The 21,406-nt window shown below is 46.1% G+C and overlaps 1 protein-coding gene across 1 annotated transcript; it reads left to right on the top strand.

Annotated features, from left to right (window-relative positions):
• Nucleotides 1-16,570: 16,570 nt before the first annotated feature.
• On the top strand, nucleotides 16,571-19,653 carry LOC146783431 (zinc finger MYM-type protein 1-like). Its single transcript, XM_085634085.1, has 2 exons — nucleotides 16,571-16,828; nucleotides 17,274-19,653. The coding sequence occupies exon 2, from the start codon at nucleotides 17,313-17,315 to the stop codon at nucleotides 19,425-19,427; it is 2,115 nt and encodes a 704-aa protein (XP_085490211.1). The 5' UTR covers nucleotides 16,571-16,828; nucleotides 17,274-17,312; the 3' UTR covers nucleotides 19,428-19,653.
• Nucleotides 19,654-21,406: the final 1,753 nt, after the last annotated feature.

The raw sequence follows: 21,406 nt of genomic DNA, 5'->3' as shown, positions 1-21,406 counted from the left end.
CCCAGGGTCCCCTTGGATCCAAGCCTGGATCCGGATCGGCACCTTTCGACCTTGTTACGCCTCTCCCAGCACCGATTTCATTGGCACCACGTCCGCCACTGGCATCGGCTGTGTCCCCAGCCACCGTCAACCCCGGCCTCCACCTCGAGGTAGACCCAGAGTCGGACCGGTGTCGACCGACACTGGATCCGACAGGTATTTTTGTGCCCCTGTTCTGCCCTGGCTCTTTGAGTCCAGATAGGCAGCCAGAAGAGGGTGAGGAGGACTGGGAGGGATCTGGGGACCCTTTAACTGATCAGTTGGTGTGCGAACAGGACTGTAGAGAGGAACTGGGGGAAGCCAGTGGTCTGGATACCTCACCATACCTTGGCATGTTGTCTCCTCCTACCGTGGCTACGGAGGAGGCAGCATCATATGCAGTGGGGTTGCGTAGGGCGGCTGACGCTCTCCACCTCAAGCTACCTACAGTGGCAGTCAGGACTAACCTGACAGAGGTCCTTTAACCGGCAGGGAGCTCTTCGGAGCCCCTGCTGCCATTTAATGAAGCCCTCACAGACATCCTTTTGGGCACCTGGTCCAGGCCCAACACAGGGGCTCCTTATGGACAGGATGATTGCCCGACGCCACCGCCCGGCTCCGGGCAGCACCACTTTTCTCTCCTAACACCCCACCCCTGAAAGCTTGGTGGTCCAAGCCTCCACTTCTAAAGGCTCATTCCCTAACGCACCACCAGATAGGGAATCCAAAAAGCTGGACCACCTTGGGAAGAAAATGTTTTCTTCCGCCAGCTTGGGACTGTGGTCTGTAAACATAAACACTGCATGTCTAGCGGGCCGTTACACCCACTCTGTGTGGGATACGGTAGCGCAGGTGCTGCCCAGTGCACGGAGGAGTCCTGGTCCGTGCTCTCCCGTGCAGTTGCCGAGGGGAGAGACTTAGCGAAGTTTACCATCCGCTGTGGGCTGGATACCGCCGACTCACTAGGCAGTACGATTTCTACGTCTGTAGCCCTTCGACGCTACGTCTGGGTGAGGTCGACTGGATTTTCCGGGGATGTCCAATCCACCCTTTATGGACATGCCCTTTGATGGCCATTGCCTTTTCGGCGACAAGGCAGACAATACGCTAGAGCGCTTTATGGACTCTGGCTACGGCCAGGTCCTTGGGCCTCTTCACCAACCCGCCCTGTGCAGTCAGACTTTCGCCCATTTCGTGGCTACGGAAGGGGTGCCACGCTACATCCTGCCCAGGGCCACAGGCCGGCGCAATCTGTTCAGCCCCAGCGTGGCCAGGGATGTGGGAACCACGGCTGCGGTTCTGGGGGCCAGCAGGCAGGCCAGTCCACCAAAGCCCCCTCTGCGGCAGCCTCCAGACCTTCCTAGTCTGACCTTTCAGGGCCACCAAACGCCAGTGAGCGGCAGGATCCGCCATCACCTCCCCCACTGGCGCACCATCATGTCGGACAGGTAGGTTTTGCAAATAGTCCAAAGGGGCTATTCCCTCTCCTTCGAGACTAACCCTCCATCCATGCCACCTCAATACCATCGTATGTTGAAGGATCACCCTGCCCTTCTCCAACAGGAAGTTTCGGCACTCTTGGCTAAGGGTACCATCGAGCACGTTCCTGCCCCAGAAGTAGGTCGTGGTTGCTATTCCCACTACTTTCTGGTGCCCAAGAAGGACAAAGGCCTGCATCCTATCTTGGATCTCCAGAATGTCAACCGCTTCCTCCGGAAGGGTCTTGTCTGCCCTCGATCCGGGAGACTGGATGGTAGCGTTGGACTTGCAAGACGCTTATTTTCACATCCCCGTCCTGCTGGCCCACCGGCGTTACCTGCGGTTCACGGTAGGCCACGAGCACTTTCAGTTCACCGTGCTCCCCTTTGGCCTTACCAGCACCCCTCGGGTGTTCACAAAAGTGATGGCTGTGGTCGCAGCTCATCTGTGCATATCAGGGGTTCCAGTATTCCCCTATTTTGACGACTGGCTCTTGAAGGCGGGCTCTCCCTAGGCTGTTGTCTCCCACCTCCAGACTACGGCTGACCTCCTGCATTCGCTGGGGTTCTCCATCAATGTGCCAAAGTCACACCTGACCCCCTCTCAGAAGCTCCTCTTCATCAGAGCAGTTCTGCACATGACGCAGTTTTGGGCTTATCCTCCCGAACAGCGAGTCCGGGATATTCGGGCTATGATTCCGATCTTTCAGCCTCTATCCCAGGTTTTGGTCAAGATGACCCTCAGGCTGCTAGGTCTGATGGCCTCCTGCATCCTGCTGGTGGATCATGCTAGATGGCATATGCGGGCTCTGCAGTGGAATCTGAAGTTCCATTGGGCACAACATCAGGGGAATCTGTCAGATTGCGTCCAGATCTCGGAGGGCACTGCACGCTAATTGCAGTGGTGGCTTACAAACCAGGATTGGGTCGAAGGCAGATCCCTTTTCCTTCCTCAACCAGCATTCACAGTGGTGACTGATGCATCACTTCTGGGATGGGGCGGCCACATGGGGGAGGCGGAGATCAGATGCTTCTGGTCTCAGGTGGAGTCTGGACTCCACATCAACCTTCTGGAGCTTTGGGCGTTTTGTCTTGCACTCAAGGCATTCCTTCCCTCTGTCCGGGGAAGAGTAGTGCAGGTGTTCACGGACAACACCACCGCCATGTGGTACTGCAACAAACAAGGCGGGGTGGGGTCGTGGACCCTATGCCAGGAGGCTCTCCACCTCTGGATATAGCTGGAACATCAGTGCATATTTCTGGTGGTTCAACACCTGGCAGGGCGGACAAACTCAGCCGCAAGTGCATGATGGATCACGAATGGCGTCTTCACGCGGAGGTGGTGCAAGGTCTCTTTCAGCAGTGGGGAGAGCCTTGGTTAGATCTATTCACCACCAAAGAAAATGCACAATGGCAGCAGTTCTGCACGTTGCAATTTCCAAGGTGGCACTCCCTAGGCAACGCTTTTTGTCGCGAGTGGAGTTGCGGTCTTCTATACGCCTTTCCGCCTATACCACTTCTGCCCAGAGTGCATAAGAAGATCAAGAGCGACCGGTCCCAAGTCATTCTTGTGGCTCTGGATTGGGAGAGAAGAGTCTGGTATCCTGAGCTGCTCAACATGGCCATCGATCCTCCCATCCGACTGCCTCTTCGGGAGGATCTTCTGTCGCAGCAGCAGGGGACGGTCCTAAACCCGAACCTGTCCAGCTTCCACCTCCTTGCGTGGAGATTGAGCAGCGGCAGTTGATGTCTTTTGACCTGCCTCCTGAAGTCTGCGATGTTATCTTGGCAGCCAGACGTCCCTCCACTAAGACGGTATATGCCTGCCGATGGAATAAATTTGTGGCATGGTGCACAGCAAAGGATGTGGATCTCCTTTCCAGCCCTCTTTCTGAGGTTCTCCTGTTCCTATTTTCTTTGGCCCAGCAGGGCTCTGCTCTGGGCCCTCTAAAGGGCTACCTCTCGGCCATTTCAGCCTTCCTTAGGCTTCCTGATCAACCTTCTCTTTTCAAGTCCCCAGTTGTAAATAGATTCCTTAAGGGCATTACTCATCCTTTTCCTCCTGTTCCCTTCGTAATGCCCCAGTGGGACTTGAACTTGATTTTCAGCTATCTTATGTGCGCTCCCTTTGAGCCACTACATAACTGTCTTCTCAGGCTTCTCACTTTAAAAACTGCCTTTCTGGAGGCCATTACCTCTGCACGCAGGGTGAGTGAGCTACAAGCTATTTCTTCCAAGGCTCCCTTTCTGGCTGTCCACCTGGACAAGGTCGTCCTGAGAACTAGATCTTCCTTTCTTCTAAAGGTGGTTACTTCTTTCCACATTGGCCAAACCATCACTTTGCCCACCTTATTTCTGCCTCCACATCGTTCATAAGAGGAAGAGAGACTCCACGGTCTGAATACATAACATGCGCTTTCCTTCTACTTGGATCGCACCAAACAATTGCGGGTGGATGACCAGCTCTTTGTTGATCACGTGGGCGCTAAGAAAAGTTGGGCCGTGCACAAACGGACCATCTCCAGGTGGGTGGTTGTGTGTATCAAAGCCTGCTATTCTTTGGCAAAGACGGGGCCTCCAGTGGGGCAGCGCACCGATTCCACCAGGGCGATGGCAGCTGCCACTGGTGTGGGACGAGGAGTCCCCTTACATGACATCTGTCAGGCAGCTACATGGGCATCGCTGCACACGTTCATAAAACACTACTGTCTGGACAGCCAAGTCCAGAGAGACTGCTTCTTTAGCCGTTCTGTTCTCCAGGACATTCTGGTTTGGACTTAGTTCGCAGACCCACCGCCGGGGTTGTTATTGCTGGGGTATGTATTCTAAGGTAAGAAATCTATAACTAACTGTTTCTTTCAGATGAACAAGTTTCTTACCTTCGGTAATAATATATCTGTAAGAAACATAGGTTAGTTATAGATTACTTACCGCCCCACCCATCCCTCCCCGTTCTGCGAACTGACTTCTAGGGTTTAGGTCATCCTTTCAGGGCCCTAGTTTTGTGCACCAGTTGTCAGTGTCTTGCATGGCTCTGTGCTTCTGGCGTGGAAAGTCGTGTACAGAACTGGCAATCTAGGTAAACAGGGGAAAGGTACAGAACTGATGTCAGCGCATGAGGGCGGCGTATATGTAGCTACCGCGACGACAAGCACGGAGTCGACCGACGCCACCTTCCAACGTGTAGGGGTACTGCTGGTGAAAAACTTTCCGGATCCAGTGTGACGTCTGGGGGTAATTCTAAGGTAAGGAATATATAACTAACCTTTGTTTCTTACAGATATATCGTTACCGAAAGGTAAGTAACTTGTTCATTAGGAACTAGAAAACAAAATGCCACACAAACCTAATAATAATTAAAACAAGTGCTTACCTGACACCTGCAGTTCTCCAGTAGCAGCTGTCACGAATCAGGAGTGGTATGGCGGGGAGGCGGGGGGTAAGGGGATTATAAAAAAAGAAAATAACTTCTCTTACCACCGCGTCTCTCCATTGTTTCTCCTCTGGAATGAAACCGGAAGCAAGCAGCCAGGCTCCCCTGAGCCAATCACAACACTGCAATGCAATGTTGTGATCAGTTTAAGCGCCATGGTTCTGCGCTCATTCAGGGACTGGGGACCTAGTCATGTTTTCCATGCAGGCTGAAATGCAGCCTGCATGGAGAACATGCAAAGTACGCAGTGACTGTTTTTGTTGTTACTAATTTATCTTAAATATCTAACAGCCAATGACAAAGGGCCTGGCTGGTTGTAGATGTAAGTCAGTTGCAGTGTTATATATCTGAATGCAATCACGGAAAGCTTAGAGAGGAACCAACATACAGGTTGGGAGGCACACTATGGGAATTACAGAAATTAAATTTACGTGTTTAAGCAACAGCCTTAATGACATAGGTCGCTACCCTTTCAGTGAGCCCCCATTTTCCCATCCCATTTAAAGCACTGGATGTGGGATTCTACAAACATAAGAATGGTGCTAGATGGAGACATATAACATCCCCAGCCAAATTGAAAAAAATTTAAATAATGCACACATCAGTGAAGTGTGTACCAGGACTGTTTGTTTGTTTTCAGGGTGATCAGTGGTCAAAAAAATGCTCTTGAAAATGATTTGTAAGCCGTACAGTTAGGTTGCCGTAGGATAACACAGATTTTCAAGAGATGGGTTATGGGCGTCAGAAAGCAAAGGTAAGTCTCATACAAACACGCAAAATGTTCCTCGTCTAACATGCCTGTTTCCCAAGAGACTTTCATGTCGCTTCAACATCTCCCGCAACTCCTAGCAGATCTCGCTCCCTCTGGCTTTTCACCATGAAGCTTACTTCGCCGGGCATCTATCACCGGCTGTTTCCCTCGCTCAAAAATGACCAACCACCTTTCCCCTGTTTACCTAGATTGCCAGTGACGCCAACTTAATGGCACCTATTCCTGATATGAGCGCGCCAACTACTCCGGCTCGCACCTAACTGTTAATATACTGCTGACTTAGAGCGTGTTTTTAATTGAAGGGAGTAGAGAAAAGGTTTGTACTGCAGCAAGCATACACATGAATGTTCTTCCCTTTAGTTACCGCCCACCCGAATTCAGCTGCCCACACACTGATGTCCTTACCCGCAGCATCCCCTGCTATGCAATGGGTCTTGCATTTACGAAAGTTTGAGCTATTGGCATTGTAAATGACAATAGGTTAAAGGCTCGCAAATGTGAGACCTATTTTATTTCAAATACTTTTTTTGTGAACCCGCCCCATGCTGTGCTTTCATGTTATTAGAGGCCGCGCCCCTTTCTTTAGATAAGCCGTCTCTAAAGAAAGGAGTGCAGCCGTCATTAAAGTGAAAGTGCTGTCTAGGGCACTTTTACAAAAAAGCATTTGTTTGTCAAGTTGGCAAACAAATGCTTTTTTATGTAAAAGCGCCCCATGGCACGGTTTACTTGAATAGCGGCCATGGACCTTTCTTTAGACACTGCTCATCTAAAGAAAGGGGCGTGGCCTCTGTTAACGTGAAAGAGTTGCATGGGGCAGTTGTAAGCAAAAAAAAAAAGGAATAAATAGAAGGGAAAAAAGATGCGGCCGCGTTCAGTGCCGCAAATATACCACAGGCGTGGCCGCCACCATGGCGTGCCATCCTATTAAAAAAAAAAAAGCATTAAGAGATAGCGTGCCTTGCCTGCAACAGCAGGCAGGTGGAAAACATTCTAGGAAATAGTGCTCGGAGACACACGTAAGAGGGCCAGTTTGTAGTGTCTTGCTTTAGGAACAGGTTGTTCTTAGACTCTGCATAGAATGTGGAATCCCTAGGTTGCTAAGGAAGGCTGAGCAACTGTTCAGTTGACAGTTACCAGTCTTCAGTGTTGGATGGGGTCTCTGATGTCTTTGACACATTAAAAAGACACTTTAACCTCTACTACTGCCTCCTGTGTTCCTGGGAAGATGGAGGTTACATTTGGCGACAACTGGAAATAGAAGAACACCCACGCCTACTTTCAAGAGACCCCAACACAACATTTTATAGAAGATGTTTCAAGGAGAACAACGTGCCCTTCACATCTCATCTGTTTCAGAGGAGACAATAGATGCCTCAAGAGATCCTGCGCTTGTATTTCCCAGAACATTTGTGAATCTAGCAGCTGGTGAGGCGTGTGCATGTGACATTTGGCACTGATGTGAGATCCCGCTGCGTGCATCTATCTAGTTGGCTGACGCTGCTTCTTAAAGTGTGGTAAGCAGATCTACAGGGAAGAGGCTGGTGGAGGTTTACTTTGGGACATTTGGCACGCAAGGGAGCCCTGCAGCTGAGCGTGATAAACTGTTTATCTTACCGTAGTAAGAGTGACTGTTTGCTAAGTAACCCCACGTTGAGTCATCCGCCCTGCAGTGACCTCTCCTCGTGCACGTACTGCGGCGACCACTCCTCGTGCGCTCTATCTTCCTCACAGTCTCTCTCTGCCGTCAGCAACAACTACTCGCGCATCCTGGCTTCCTCAATGCTGTGACATCCTGGCGTGACGTTCGCCACATACCTGACGTTTGCTTGGGAATCTCTAGCGTGTCACGGACCCCCACCGCTGACATGCACAGCATTTCTACGTGGGACATCATCACATCACTACCACCATCTTGGTTTGGGTTTTTTTGTTTTGTGGAGCATTTTGCGTGCCAACGCAGTTAACCGCTGACAAGCACAGCATTTCCTTTTACAATTTTGTGGAACATTTGGCGTGTCAACGCAGTTAACCGCTGACATGCACAGCATTTCTTTATAGCATTTTCACCCCAAATCTTCGAGTTTTCAACAGGTGATCTTAGGCGTGTCACAGAGCTTCACCGCTGACACGCACAGCATGCACAGCCTCTCACAGCATACCGGCATTAAAAGAAAGGAGGTACTGCTTTCATAATATTGTACATGCACAATTACAAGTCCAGGTTCTGTATACAGTGCAGGTACAACTACAGTTACTGGTTTTGCGTAACAAATACTGATTTTGCATAACAACACTTCACTCTGATAATATTTCGTTTCTTGTCACCTTTACATATGTAAGAGCCTGCCTTTATGTGCATAACATCTTATTCTTTTCTTTTATTACAATATTTGTAAGTGTGTTATTTATATTTATCTTCAATTCTGCAAAACGTACCTGCGCCTCCCTTTTTCTTATCTTCTCCTGGTGAGCCTGCCCATCCATGGCTCAAATGGAAGAAGGTTTGTAGTCACTATGCTAGGGTCTGTAGTACATCTCTCAGCGCTGAAAGGAAAACATCTCTATTAATGCATTGTTTGGGTTCTTAGGAAAAAGAGGTTTTCGAGCATCTTCCTGAACTCTCGGATGGGGATGCCACTGGTCTAAATGAATTTGAAATTTCTATAAAAAACTGGATTTACATTATCTTCCGAAGATCAGCACTGTCCTTGAAAGGTACCATTTCGGAAGGAGGATGCAGAGGCAGGAAGAGTCTGTGGAACAATACATTACTGAATTGCGAAAACTTGCTGCCACCTGCAATTTTGCAGCGTTTCTGGATGAACATCTTTGTGACCAATTCATGTTGGGCTGTAGTATTGACAAAGCCTCGGATAGCTTATGGCAGAAAGACAATCCGTCTCTACATGAGGTTCTTACTATTGCTAAAACTCATGATCATTCAAAGGCATGTGTTGATACTATTCGCAATAATGATCCTGTTAAAAAAGGTAATGATAATGGTGTTTTAGTTATTGAGAAAGAAAAAGCAACTAGGCCCTAAATACCAATTAAGGTAGAGAGCAAACCTGTCATATCCAAGACGTTCTCTGGCAAGTGTTTCAGGTGTGGAAATCCTGGGTATATGGCCAATTTTAAAGCTTGCCCTGGTTAGAAAGTCACATGTAATGTCTGTGGATGCAAAGATCATTTTACAAAATGTTGCAGATCAGGTAAAGATCTGAAGAAAATCAGGGAAGTAGATCTTTATGAGAATGATTCTGATTCAGAAGTGATAAACATTTGTCAAGTCAAATGTTCTGGTGGCAATGGCCCGATGGAGGTTGTCTTAATTAATGATGCTTCAGTAAAGATGTTATTTGACTCAGGGGCCAAGGTGACTTTGATTCCCAAGTCATTCTTTGAACAATATTTAGCAAAGAAAGTTAAGTTGTCCAAGCCTGATATCAGACCAAGGTGGTATGGTGGAGAAATAATCGATCTCTTAGGTTGTTTTTGGGGAACAATCAGTTTTAAGAGTAGAATTATTCTTGGAAAGGTGCATGTTTCCATGAAGGGAGATTCTCTAATCTTGGACCCTAATCAGAATCCATCTGTATGCTTGAAAGAAATTCCGTCTGATAGCCAAGTTGGTGACGGATGGAAGCTATGGGTCAAGGAGTTTCCTGAAGTATTTGATAGTAAACTTGGGTGTCTCAAGAATTACTTACATTACATAAAGCTTAGGCTTGATTCTGTACCAAAGGTCGCCAAAGTTCGGAGTGTACCACTGTTAACAAAAGAAAGCATGAAAGTGGAACTTGACAAGTTGGTAGCCAATGGCATTATACAAGAAGTGGAAGCCACAGAGTGGCTTTCTCCCATTGTTATGGCCCGCAAGGCTAATGGCGAGGCCAGAGTCTGTGTGGACTTGAGGGAGTTAAACAAGGCTGTGGTAGTTGATCATTACCCTCTACCCAACATCAGTGAAATGTTATGCTCGTTAAGTGGTGCCAAACACTTTTCCTCCCTTGATTTGACTTCCGCCTACCACCAGGTCAAACTACATCCCATCTCTCAAAATCTCACAGCCTTCGTGACACCTTTTGGGACTTTAAAATTTTTGAGGATGCCTTTTGGCCTCATTTCCGCTGCCTCTGTTATTTCAGAGAGTCATGGAGCGAATCTTGAGGGGTTTGGACGGAGTGAAGATCTACCAGGATGACGTCCTTGTATTTGGGGTTGACACTAAAGAGCATGATAGCAGGATGAGAGCTGTCTTAAGAAGATTGTGTGATGCAGGTCTCTCCTTAAGAGCTGACAAGTGTCGCTTTGATGTGGCAGAAATTGAATATCTAGGGCATTTGTTGTTGTCTAATACCCAAGCCTGCTCTGATTAATACCATTGCCAATCTGAGGGCTCCTTAAGCTAAAGATGAACTTGTAACATTTTTAGGGATGACTGAATTTTATCATTCCTAAATTTGCAGGTGTCACGGAACATTTAAGAAATCTTTTGAAAAAGGGGTGTGAGTTTGTTTGGTGCAAGGCCTGTGATAAAGAATTTCAAAATTTGAAAGATTTGTTGAGCAAAGCTCCAGACATAGGTAGCTTTGACCCCCAATAAAGTGTCTTATTTAATGCCTGATGCTAGTTCAAAGGGTCTTAGAGCTGTGCTGCTTCAGAAATTTGATGGTGTAGAGAAAGCCATATTGTTTTTGTGTAGGCCTTTGAGGGCTGCAGAGTTCAATTATTCTGTCATTGAGAGGGAGGCTCTTGCCATATTTTGGGCCATACGCAAGTTGCGTAAGTTTCTGTGGGGCTGTCAGTTTTCGGTTTTAATTGATCACAAACCTTTGAAGGAGGTGTTTTCAAAGAAAGGTATAGATTTAGTGTCTCAGCCTATCAGAAAATGGGTTGTAGCACTACAGGAATTTAACTTTGTGGTTTCTTACCTTGTGGGTGCTAGTAACATCTTAGCTGATTGTTTATCTAGATTAGGTAACATGTGTGATGAAAAGGTTCCTGTTCAGGGTGAAGGTGAATGGTTTGGCGGTGAGGAACTTGATGAAGAAGTTGATGTCTGTCTCATCAGTGAGGGCATCATTTCTGAAAAAGAATAGAAAGAGTTGTTAGCCAAGGATAAATTGTTGCAGAAAGCTGTTTCGATCGTCTTGAGTGGCTGGTGTGATAAAAAAGTCTGCGGTGAAGAACTTAAAGGCTTCTGGCAAGTTAAGGAGGAGTTGTCTGTGGTTGATGGTATTCCCTTGAGGGGGTCAATTAGTTCCTACTTGTGAGCTCTGGGATCGTTTGCTGGTGAGTGCTCATGCTAGCCACATGGGAATTGAAAAGACCAAAGAGAGAATAAGGGAAGCTTATTGGCGGCCTGGAATTGATGCACATGTAGAAAGAGTTGTAAGAAATTACTTTGAGTGTACTGGCAGCGATAAGATCTTAAAATGTAGGACACAGCCTATGGTAGAAAGGGAGCAGTCTTGGTGTGACATTTCTATAGACATTTTGGGCGCAGTAAGAAGGAATACATGTGATCGGTATGTGTTAGTGTGCATGGATATGCACTCACGTTGGCCCGAAATTAAGATCGTAAACTCTGTGGAGTCAAATGTTGTAATTGAGTTTTTGGACAAGTTGTTTGAGAGGGAAGACTTTCCGTTTTCTTTGTTGTCTGACAACGGCGTTCAATTTAGTTCCAAGATTTTTGAAGAGTTCCTGTCTTCAAGAGGCATTAAGCACAAGAGAGCAGCTCTCTACCATCCTGAAAGTAATGGTTTGGTTGAGAGGTTTGTGAAAGTCTTGAAGGAATCCTTACAGTCAGGAGTAAACTGGGAACTAGCAAAGAGAAAGAAAGTAAGAGAATATAGGTTTACTCCATATTCTTCCACGGGGGTTTCGCCTTTCCGTCTGTTCAAGGGAAGAGTGCCTAACGTTGAAGTTTGTCCTTCTTGGGTTTTAGCTGAGAGATCTGCGTTGCTGAGAATGCTGGATGTGTTGAAGGTTGGAAGGAGAAGGAGAGGCGGGTGTTGGAAAAATGTAAGGTTTGGTTTGATGATCGTAAAGCTGTAAAACAAACAGTAGTGTCTGTGGGAGACTGGATAAAAATTAAGTCGCCCCGCCTGAGTACAGGTAGTTCCAAATTTAGTAAACCACTTAAAATTATTAAGGTTTTTAGGAATGCCATTAAGACCAGCGATCACAGAGTGTAGAATCTCAATAGGGTATCAAAATGTCATCCCACGGAAGTGTCTGATTCCTCTGGTTCAACCTCATCCATGTCTCCTGAGGAAGGGAGATTGAGACCTCACAGAGCAGTCAGGAGTCTTGCCAGGTTGCAAGATTTTGTGTAAAACTTAATATTTCATATGCCTTGTTTCTTTATTTTCTTTGTTATATCCTGTGACAATCATATTCTGTTGGGATGTTCACTTTCTACTTTGTACAGTTGCTTGCAGTTTTGGGGTTTATTTTGTTTATATTAGGGGGGAGGTGATGTACAGTCTTGCTTTAAGAACAGGTTGTTCTTAGACTCTGCATAGAATGTGGAATCCCTAGGTTGCTAAGGAAGGCTGAGCAACTGTTCAGTTGACAGTTACCAGTCTTCAGTGTTGGATGGGGTCTCTAATGTCTTCGACGCAATAAAGACACTTTAACCTCTACTACTGCCTCCTGTGTTCCTGGGAAGACGGATGTTACACAGTTCTTATGGGAGGTTATAAGATGAGGCAAGGTGGTAGTAAGGAGGGGCTACTAAGCCTATTGACCAATGAAAAGTCACAGTTTACAAACGACAGTGACACAAGCCAATGAAAAATATGGGCAGAGAGTGGGTTGAGCTTCAAGTCCATAACTGAATACAGCATGCCTCGCAGCGCATGCGCTGCCTAGGTTCGACCTAAAAATGACCTTTCTCTTTCCCATGTTCTAACCCACAGATCCTGTGCCACTGACAATTGAAAAAATTCCAGAAAATCAATGGTCCTCCCTTCGTCTTTGCACGTGTCTGTCCCCTCTGTGTGAAATGATCTGCAGACACCACTCAATCTTGTCCTCTGTCGTTTCTGTGTTGCAGTTTGTCAAGAAAGCTGCCCACGCTCTCCGAGCGTCTTTCTCCACCACCTTCATGAGTCCTGGTACAGAAACACTGCACCTGACTTTGCAAAATGTAGCTATCTATAAAATGTCCAACCTGCCCAGACCACCCTCTGTGCACAAATCACATGTTCCACAAGCAGCGGCGGTGCGTCCATTGGGGCGCAGGGGCGGAGCCCCACTTACCATGCACGCAAATCAATCCCCAGAGTAGACCGGCAGCAATGGCAATGCAAATGATGCATTGCGTCGGACATGAAGGGGGTGGGGCCGGGGGGCGAGCACAGTAACTTGAGACTAGTTGACAGACAGGCAGCGGCTCGCAATTTTATTGCGCATGCTCGAGTTTGTCTCACGACAAGCACGAGCATGCGCATTCGCCGCACTGTCTGCCACTGACTACTGTACTGAGAGGAGGGGGCCGAGAGGCCGAGGGTTGCCTCTGCAGCAGCCCCCCTCTAGGTATCCGGGCGAGCCCTATCCGTGCTCTTTCGCCAATCCAGGGCAGGCGCTGATAATGCAGCGTCTCTGGATTGGCTGAGAGCCTGCTACAGCAACGAGTAACTGCTAATTGGGTGCCGCGCACCTATGGCCAATCACTGTGGCTTATGTCTGAACACAGTGACAGTGATTGGCCATGAGGTGCGCACTCCAGCAGTCGGTCGCGTCATCACGCACGCGGTGGTGCGACACACTGTCTGCTCACAACCTCGTGGCGGCGGTGCGTTCAGAGGAGTCGACCCGTCGTGACTGAGTGACTCGTCGTCGTCGTGTGTGTCATCGTGAAAAGTACCTGGGCTGAAGTAAGTACTGTATGAGAAAACAATAAGGAAATATGTACTAGGCGGCCGGCCTGTAGCTCTTACACTCGCCATGCTTCTGGGACAACACATAGGAGATGGCAGCCCTGTTTCGGCAGCTTGAGCTGTTTTATTATCATCTGTTGTAAAATATTGCCGCGATCTTCACCAAAGGAAGGATTGTGAAGACCGCCGTATAAACCGCAGTGATGAATATAAATGAGCGAGCAGCTCTGAGACTCACTAAAATATGCATTTTAATGGGGAGAGGGCGTAAATTGAATTTCCCATGTGCTACAAATCCCTAATGGCTCGTCGACATGTTTGAATATATTTTCATGAATGCAGAGAGGTTGAGTTCTGAAGTGGGTCCACGGATGCGTGAGTGGAAGGATGACTGAGTGTATATGTGGAAAGACCAGATTTCGAAGACCAAAAACAAGCTACTGACATATGCATGTAGGAGTCCAAAAAGCCGTGACTACAGGCCCAGAAAACAGCTCCTCTTTCGCCACATCAATGAAAACTTCGATAGGATGTCACGAACGAGCAGCGGGGTGGCCATCGCTGTATGGAATGAACCGATAACTCCCTCAGAACTCGGCAATCTATTCATCCATTCAGAATACTGACCACTTCTAAAGTCAACATCTCTCAGACGACAATGGAGCAAAGCACTCTGGAGAAGAGCTGTGTTGGAACGTGGGCAGTCAGGGTCGGCTCAAATTATTATAATGAACGTCAATAATCACCGGTGTCCTGGAACTTAGCCTCCATATTGAGCCTACAATTAAGCACCAAGAGTACCCTTTTAACGCGGGCACCTAAGGGTAGCAAAGTTGAGAAGTCCAATCACACTGTCTGACTGCGAGCTCCCCGACCCCGCGCTGTTAACGTGCATCAATCAAACTCCTCACTCACGCCATTCCTCCACGCCTAACTCACGCCTTGTTTTAAAAATGTATTAAAGACGATGGGGACGGTAGTCTGTCCTCCATGGCTATGGAGACAGCGACCCACATGATCGGGTGTTTGTGTAGTGTTTTTAAAAATAATGAAATGGCGACAGCGTCCTTGGTGTGAGCATGCCTGTGGATACAGGTGGAAGGCGTTACCTTGGGCTGCGCCATCTTCACACGCAGAGTGGCACACACTCTTTTCCACACAGATCAAACGTGCTCCTTGCCGTCTGTCTTCTGAATGATTTCATGGAGCTTCGTTCATTGCAACCCTACTCATGAAATTATGACACTGGACTCTGCTTTTCCACTGGCTTCTTCTTTTACCGCCCAATCTTTTCCGCCTCCCCAGGCCATTTCCACCAGCAATGGGCTTTTATTCCCAATCATGAATTGAAAAAAAGTTCGAAAGAGGCTTTGCCTCTCAAATTGGTAAAAGGCTGTTTAGTAAAAAAACGCATCAAGCACAGTTAGTTAAAAACGCATCAAGCACAGTTAGTTAAAATGGTGCTAAACGTACTTATGAATCTCATAACTGTCTGATATACTAATAGTGTGGCATAGAATTTTGCTTTATGATCTGGTTACCCATAGACATTGGCAAGCGTAACCATTCCCTCCAGCTGACCCCGAACAATGAGTGACCTCCCTGCTTTCACCATCCTAGAATGTGGAATCTTCTTGGAAATGTTGTAATTGTATGCGTGGTATTATGTGCGTTGCAGAGTCGCAACTAGAGCCAAATTTCGGGGGGGGGGCTGAATCTTTTAAGCAATAGGCAGAGTGGAGCTGCAGGGGCTCTTAGAAGGGGTGAAACAACAGCGAGGCCTCATTAACATGCAAATGGTTTTTTAAAGACCTGTGAAGTGCTCGGGTGCGGCTGTGTGTGCGCCGGGATGCTGTCTCAGCCCGGGCTTCCACACGCGACGGGGGGGGGGGGGCTGGCTGAAGCCCTGTGAGTCCAATGGGTGTTGCGCGCCTGCGTTGTAATAACGTGTGCTAAGCAACGCGCTGTAATGACATACAACCAGCAGCTGTATTATGAAAAGGAGAACAAAGCAGCTCCTCGACTACAAAATAGAATCGTGACTCCCTTTGTTTTCGCTTTGCTCGGGGATTGATATTGTACGCACCGGGATGTATCAGAAAGTTAAGGGGATCCACATTCTCCCCAAGGAGGTGAATCTTCTGGAGAAAGGCCATTGACACCTCTCTAGCATGGACACACAATGTGCGTCTTTTCATGGGAAAACTTAAACCCACCCTGCACGTTCTAAGTCAAACATTTAAAGGTGTCCTAGTCCTAACTGTCTAAGTAAGCAGCAATTCATGCTCCAGCAAAGCTTAACTCCAAAAAAACAGGATAGAAAATAGAAATGCATATGTCCCACAATTATGTGATAAACCGATAGGGCGTATGTTGGGCGCTTGTGAGCTAGGAGCAAAAACAATGTGTGTGTACGAAGAATGGTTGTATGCGCACTTTCTCTGTCCATGTACACAACCGAGCGATGAGGTGGGTTTCAGCTGGGTGTGCAATTTATCACCCCAACTAGGATTTATAGTTTATAGCTGCACAACCCGAAATAAAATAAAGGAGCAAAACGCTGTTTTGAAGCAAAATCCGGTAGATTTACAGATTTTAGAGACAGTTCTCAAGGGGAGCTCTTGAAATAAATGCTTGAAGATCTGCACCAGTACCGGTGCAGCATGCACGCCAAGCTTTTCACACTATGCCCATGCACACTGACTGAACTACTCGCACGCTCTGTCCGGGTGGGTCAAGCTCCTTGCAGATTCACGACGAGACGCAGTTTCACGCTATTTTTTCACGTTGGACTACTACCAGTGTTGCACTTCTTAATGTATTGATTAAAGGATAATTTGAATTTAAAATTGTGATCTATTGTATTCCATAAAGATACTGAAAGCTAAAGATCATATCATTATTACATTTAAATGTAAGCAGGTTCCAATGGATAATTTTAACGTAGCAGACTAAAAAAAAGTCTGGTTTCCCCGAACATCAAACAAAATAAATATTTTAAGAACACTGTAGTTATTTTATGTTAACTTGAAGAACTGACGCTGGTAAAATTCATTGGGATTACTTGTATTTTAAAAGCAATGCTTGTCTAGTTACAGCACGTTATTTTTATTTTCAGCACCTTCTAAAGCTTGACAACCCTTACCAAATTTTTGGTCATATTTCCGGCGAAGAACAAGACCTCCTTTGCTGCTCTTTCACCCCGGCTACGACCCAGCAAACACCAGAGTTAAAGGTAAGGAAACTGATGCTATTTTTTTTTTAGATTGGAGTTAGAGCTATGTGTGTGGTCACTGTACATGGTGGTTGGGGTAGGCACACATTCTGAACATTGTACCCTCAGTAGATGGAATTTACTAACAGCCTTAGCCCTGTGATTTGGCCAATAACGGTTGTTAACAGCACTGCTGTTAACAACCGTTATTGGCCAAATCACAGGGCTACAGCACTAACTATCCCTTGCCTTGTTCAAGGCCCTCAAGCAGTGTCTGTTTCAGTGCCTTCAGCAACCACTATGGCACACAGAGGCAGCAGGCAGTAAGGCTGTATTTTTAGCAGTCATGTTGTGCAAAGGGGAGCTGTTGGAGATTTATTGCGATACTGCACAAGATATATGTATTTATACTGCAATTTTATATTATTGCACCGCACCTTATATGTTGTACTTTGATTATTGGCAGGTTTCTTTAATATATATTGGTAAGGCCAGCATCGTCATCATGAATACAGTACAAGAGCTGATTACAAGGTCATTCCAGGCACGGCCACTTCAAGAGAAAATAGATTTAAAGCAATTGGGACCTCATCGGCCTGACCTAAAACTACAGCAAACTTCCCAGGACAGAGGAAAAATGTCCACACGTACATTCTCAAACGCCTGGTACACAAAAGCTGATTGGCTTACAGGGTGCCCTTTAAGAAATTCTCTGTTCTGCTTCCCCTGCTTGCTGTTTGGTGGTGAGTTTTCTTGGACAAATCAAGGAGTAACAGACTTGAAGCATTTGTCTGAAAAAATAAAGAAGCATTCACGCACAAGAAAGCATATGGAAAACCTGACTAGACTGGGAATGTTGGGGGAAGATGCTCCGATTGAGCAGCAGATAAGTGATGCATACCGCAAAGCAATACAGAAACACAATGAAACAGTTGATAGGAACAGACAGATTCTATCCAAAATAATTGATTGCATTCGTTTCTGTGGTGCTTTTGAACTGGCATTGCGAGGCCATGATGAATCGGAAGGTTCCCCAAATCCTGGAATATTCAAAGGCCTTGTGGATTTAATAGCAAGCATAGACAAGGATATGGAAGCACATTTAGCACGTGCTACAGTCTTTAAGGGCACCTCTAAAACAATACAAAATGAACTTCTTGACTGTATGCTCGAAATTATGAGAAGCCATATTGTGCAAGAATTGCAAAACACAGACTTTGTGGCTATTCAGGCTGATGACACCACTGATGTGGCCACTAAAACACAGTCCGTATTAGTGTTTCGATACATTGACAATGACAGACAAGTTGTGGAGAGGTTCTATGGTTTCACACATTTAAGAGACTCTAGTGCAGAAACCATTACTGCAGCTATACTGCGTCAACTGAGCTTAATTTTTCCAGAGCTGCCTCAAAAAAAAAAACTTATTGCGCAAAGCTATGATGGTGCGTCCGTAATGAGTGGAAGCCTTAGTGGAGTACAAAAGAGAATTCGAGATGTGTACCCTAATGCTCATTATGTGCACTGTTACGCTCACCAACTTAATCTTATTATGCAACAGGCAGTATCAAAGATCACCGAGACACGGATTTTCTTTCAGGATATAGGAGGCATGGCAGCATTCTTCTCGCGTTCCCCCAAAAGAACAGAAGCACTTCATGACATTGTAGACAAAAGCGTTCCAAGGGGATCCTCAACTCGTTGGAACTTTAACATCCGTACAGTCAACCTAATCTATGAACATAGAGAGGACCTTCTGAAATGTTTTGAAGCCATAGAAGCCAATGATGAGTTTGATTACAAAAGTCAGATTGAAGCCCATGGCTTTGGTAGAACACTACAAGACAGAGAGTTTCAGTTCTTACTGTATTTATTTCATGATATAATGCTAGCTGTCGACCTGTTATACAATCAGTTACAAGCACGAGAGATAGATACTGTCAAAGTGCAAGCATATACTACTATGTTTGTACAAAGCATAAGCAAAGTGAGAGATGGGGTTGACAATTTAGAGAGCAAACTGCCAGAGAAATATTTTTTCACAAACCACAGGAAAAACATCACCACTATGGTCCGAATTGCAAAGGAGATCTGTGACATTGTAATTGTGCAGGCACGAGAGCGTTTTTCTTTCACTAAACATTTGGTGAGTGCCACATTATTGCAAAGTCAACAGTTTGCCAAATATGATGAATCCTTCCCGGAGCGTGCTCTGAATGAGGCTGTGGGAGCTTATCCTATGCTCAATAAAGAAGAGCTGAGAACTGAGTTGACTGTACTGTACGGAATGCCTGTGTATCGGAAGGCCACAAGTGCCTTGTCTTTGCTGGCTTTAATCCATAAACTTAACATGGAAAAGTCACTTGGAGAGACAGTGGCTTTACTTAAAATTGTCATAACCACTCCTATGACAACAGTCGAGGCAGAACGATGTTTTTCAGCCTTAAAGAGGATTAAGACATTCCTGAGAAACACCATGCTTGAGGAAAGACTCAATGCTTTGGCAATGCTCTCTGTAGAGAGCAAGCTAGTTCAGAAAATCCCGGACTTTAACACTAAAGTTATTGAAAAGTTTGCTGCTCTTAGAGAGAGACGGGCTGATTTCATTTACAAAAAGTAAACAATGTTGAATGCTGCTACTTTGCAACCAGTTTAGTTTGTTAAATAAAAAACATCTGTGAGTGAGGTACTCAGAAATGCATTGTATCTCGAAGTCTGTTATGAAGCTCTGTGGTTATACACTGAATAAGCAGCTACCTATGTTATATGACATCTCTTTATTAATGTTATAACTGCACTTTCACAATTGCTTTATTAACCTTCCTGCTTTCTCAAATTTGCTTGAAAATGCACCATTTCTCTTCTCTTTTTTCAAAATTTTCTCGGGGGGAGAACCCCCCCGAACCCTCCTTATAGGGGTTCGGGCTCGCTCGCTACGCTCGCTCGCTACGGTGAAGTATACCAATCATTTTACGCCCCACCACTTTAAAATGTCACCAGCCGCCCCTGTCCACAAGTGTCTGAGTCTTTCTTAGTACACATTTTGGCCTTCAAATGCTTCTGTAATCATTCCTAATGTTTACACATTTTCTTTCGACCATCATGTCTTTCGAAGTCTGTGCTGCAACCACTCTGCAGCCTTCCCCCTCCTTTCGTAGCCACAGAGGAATCATCCACGCAATGAGTCACCTTCTGAGCCTGTATCGACTGAAAAAAACACTGCAAAACGGAAGTGAACTTTTCACCCAGCGCAAGACTTAAAACAACTCCTCCGCAGTGCTTTGCTGGCAAAGATATGACCAGCACAATGTGTGGCAAAGTGACGGAAATCTTTCAGGTGTAACAGCAAAAACCAAATCTCTCTGTCTGCTCCCCCGTTTCCACAGAATCCTGACTGCGTCACCCGTGGTCGTGTAATGCGCCGCGCTGTGACCTTTCAAAATGAAATGTACTGATTGCCCTCAGGCCAGTTGGGAGCAACGCGCGAATGGTGACACAGCAACGATTTCCATAGGGCAATACTCAATGAAACACCCTACCTACCAATTTTATTTGTAACCATTACTTACTAAATTAAAGTTATTTTTAATTAATGTAAATTGCATGTTAATTAACATTTAAAAATGTAAGTTATAAGTTAAGTACTACTAAAATATACGATTAATAATTTTGCATACTTTTTAAACCTACACATAATTTTAAAGTTGAAATAATTTAACTATTTTAATTATTTCCTGTGACTTGTTATTTTAAATCTCTCCAATTACTTTCTAGGGGTGATGTGCTGCAGTGCCAGTGGCTGAGCTTGTGTGGTGCTTGAGTTACTCCAAGTCTGGGATGACGTGCATTCACTTCTGTTTTGTCCCCTTTAGGGCAGCAGTATCTTCATAAGTGTAGTCTGTGAATAGCTTTTCTCTTACCCATTGTCGGTGGTGTTTGCATTATCATGCACCTCCCTAACCAATTCCTTAGGTCGCTGTAAACCCCTCCTTATCCGACCCTTAACCTCGCCCATTTAGTAGTAGATATTCCCCATTTTCCCACAACTCCTCCAGTCCCTCCCACTTGTACTACTTAGTAAAGAACTTACACGCCCATAGATCTCCCCACGGAAAATATAGAGGCGATTTCCCCGCGTGGGTTTGTGCGTTGTATCTTGTAGTAAGTAGTGCTACTGTAGTGCTACAAACTGCAGTTTGGGAAGTGGGCCCATGGGTTTCTTTCTGGGGACTAATGAGGGTTCAGTCACTCAACTGTCCATTTAGTGGGGAACATGACAAGTGTATATAAGAGGGTTTTGTATTTTGAGAGATGTCTTTTTTGAAGGAATCCGTTAAATGCCATCTATGGGGCAGTGTCTGGGGCCAAGAAGCAGGGCCATGGAGGCTGCCACACGCATGGGCTAGAGTTAGATTGCAGGCACTCGCTGAGGTACTTGTTGGTTTTAATGCCAGCTCAGCTGAATTGCAGGCGGGGCTGAGCCGGGGGCACCACCATAGAGAGTCTTAGACAGGAGCTGATGTCTGGTTCATTCCGTCACCTGTGAAGGTCTTTTCTTATCCTCTTTGAATGTAAGTGGCAAGCACATACATGATCTAC

This window comes from Triturus cristatus, chromosome 11 (assembly GCF_964204655.1).
Source record: "Triturus cristatus chromosome 11, aTriCri1.1, whole genome shotgun sequence".
NCBI classification, from domain to species: domain Eukaryota; kingdom Metazoa; phylum Chordata; class Amphibia; order Caudata; family Salamandridae; genus Triturus; species Triturus cristatus.
This window is presented reverse-complemented; position numbering and strand designations above follow the sequence as displayed.

Bases quoted from the DNA above. Each gene is read 5' to 3' on its own strand.
- LOC146783431 (XM_085634085.1), top strand. From the start codon at position 17,313: ATGAATACAGTACAAGAGCTGATTACAAGGTCATTCCAGGCACGGCCA.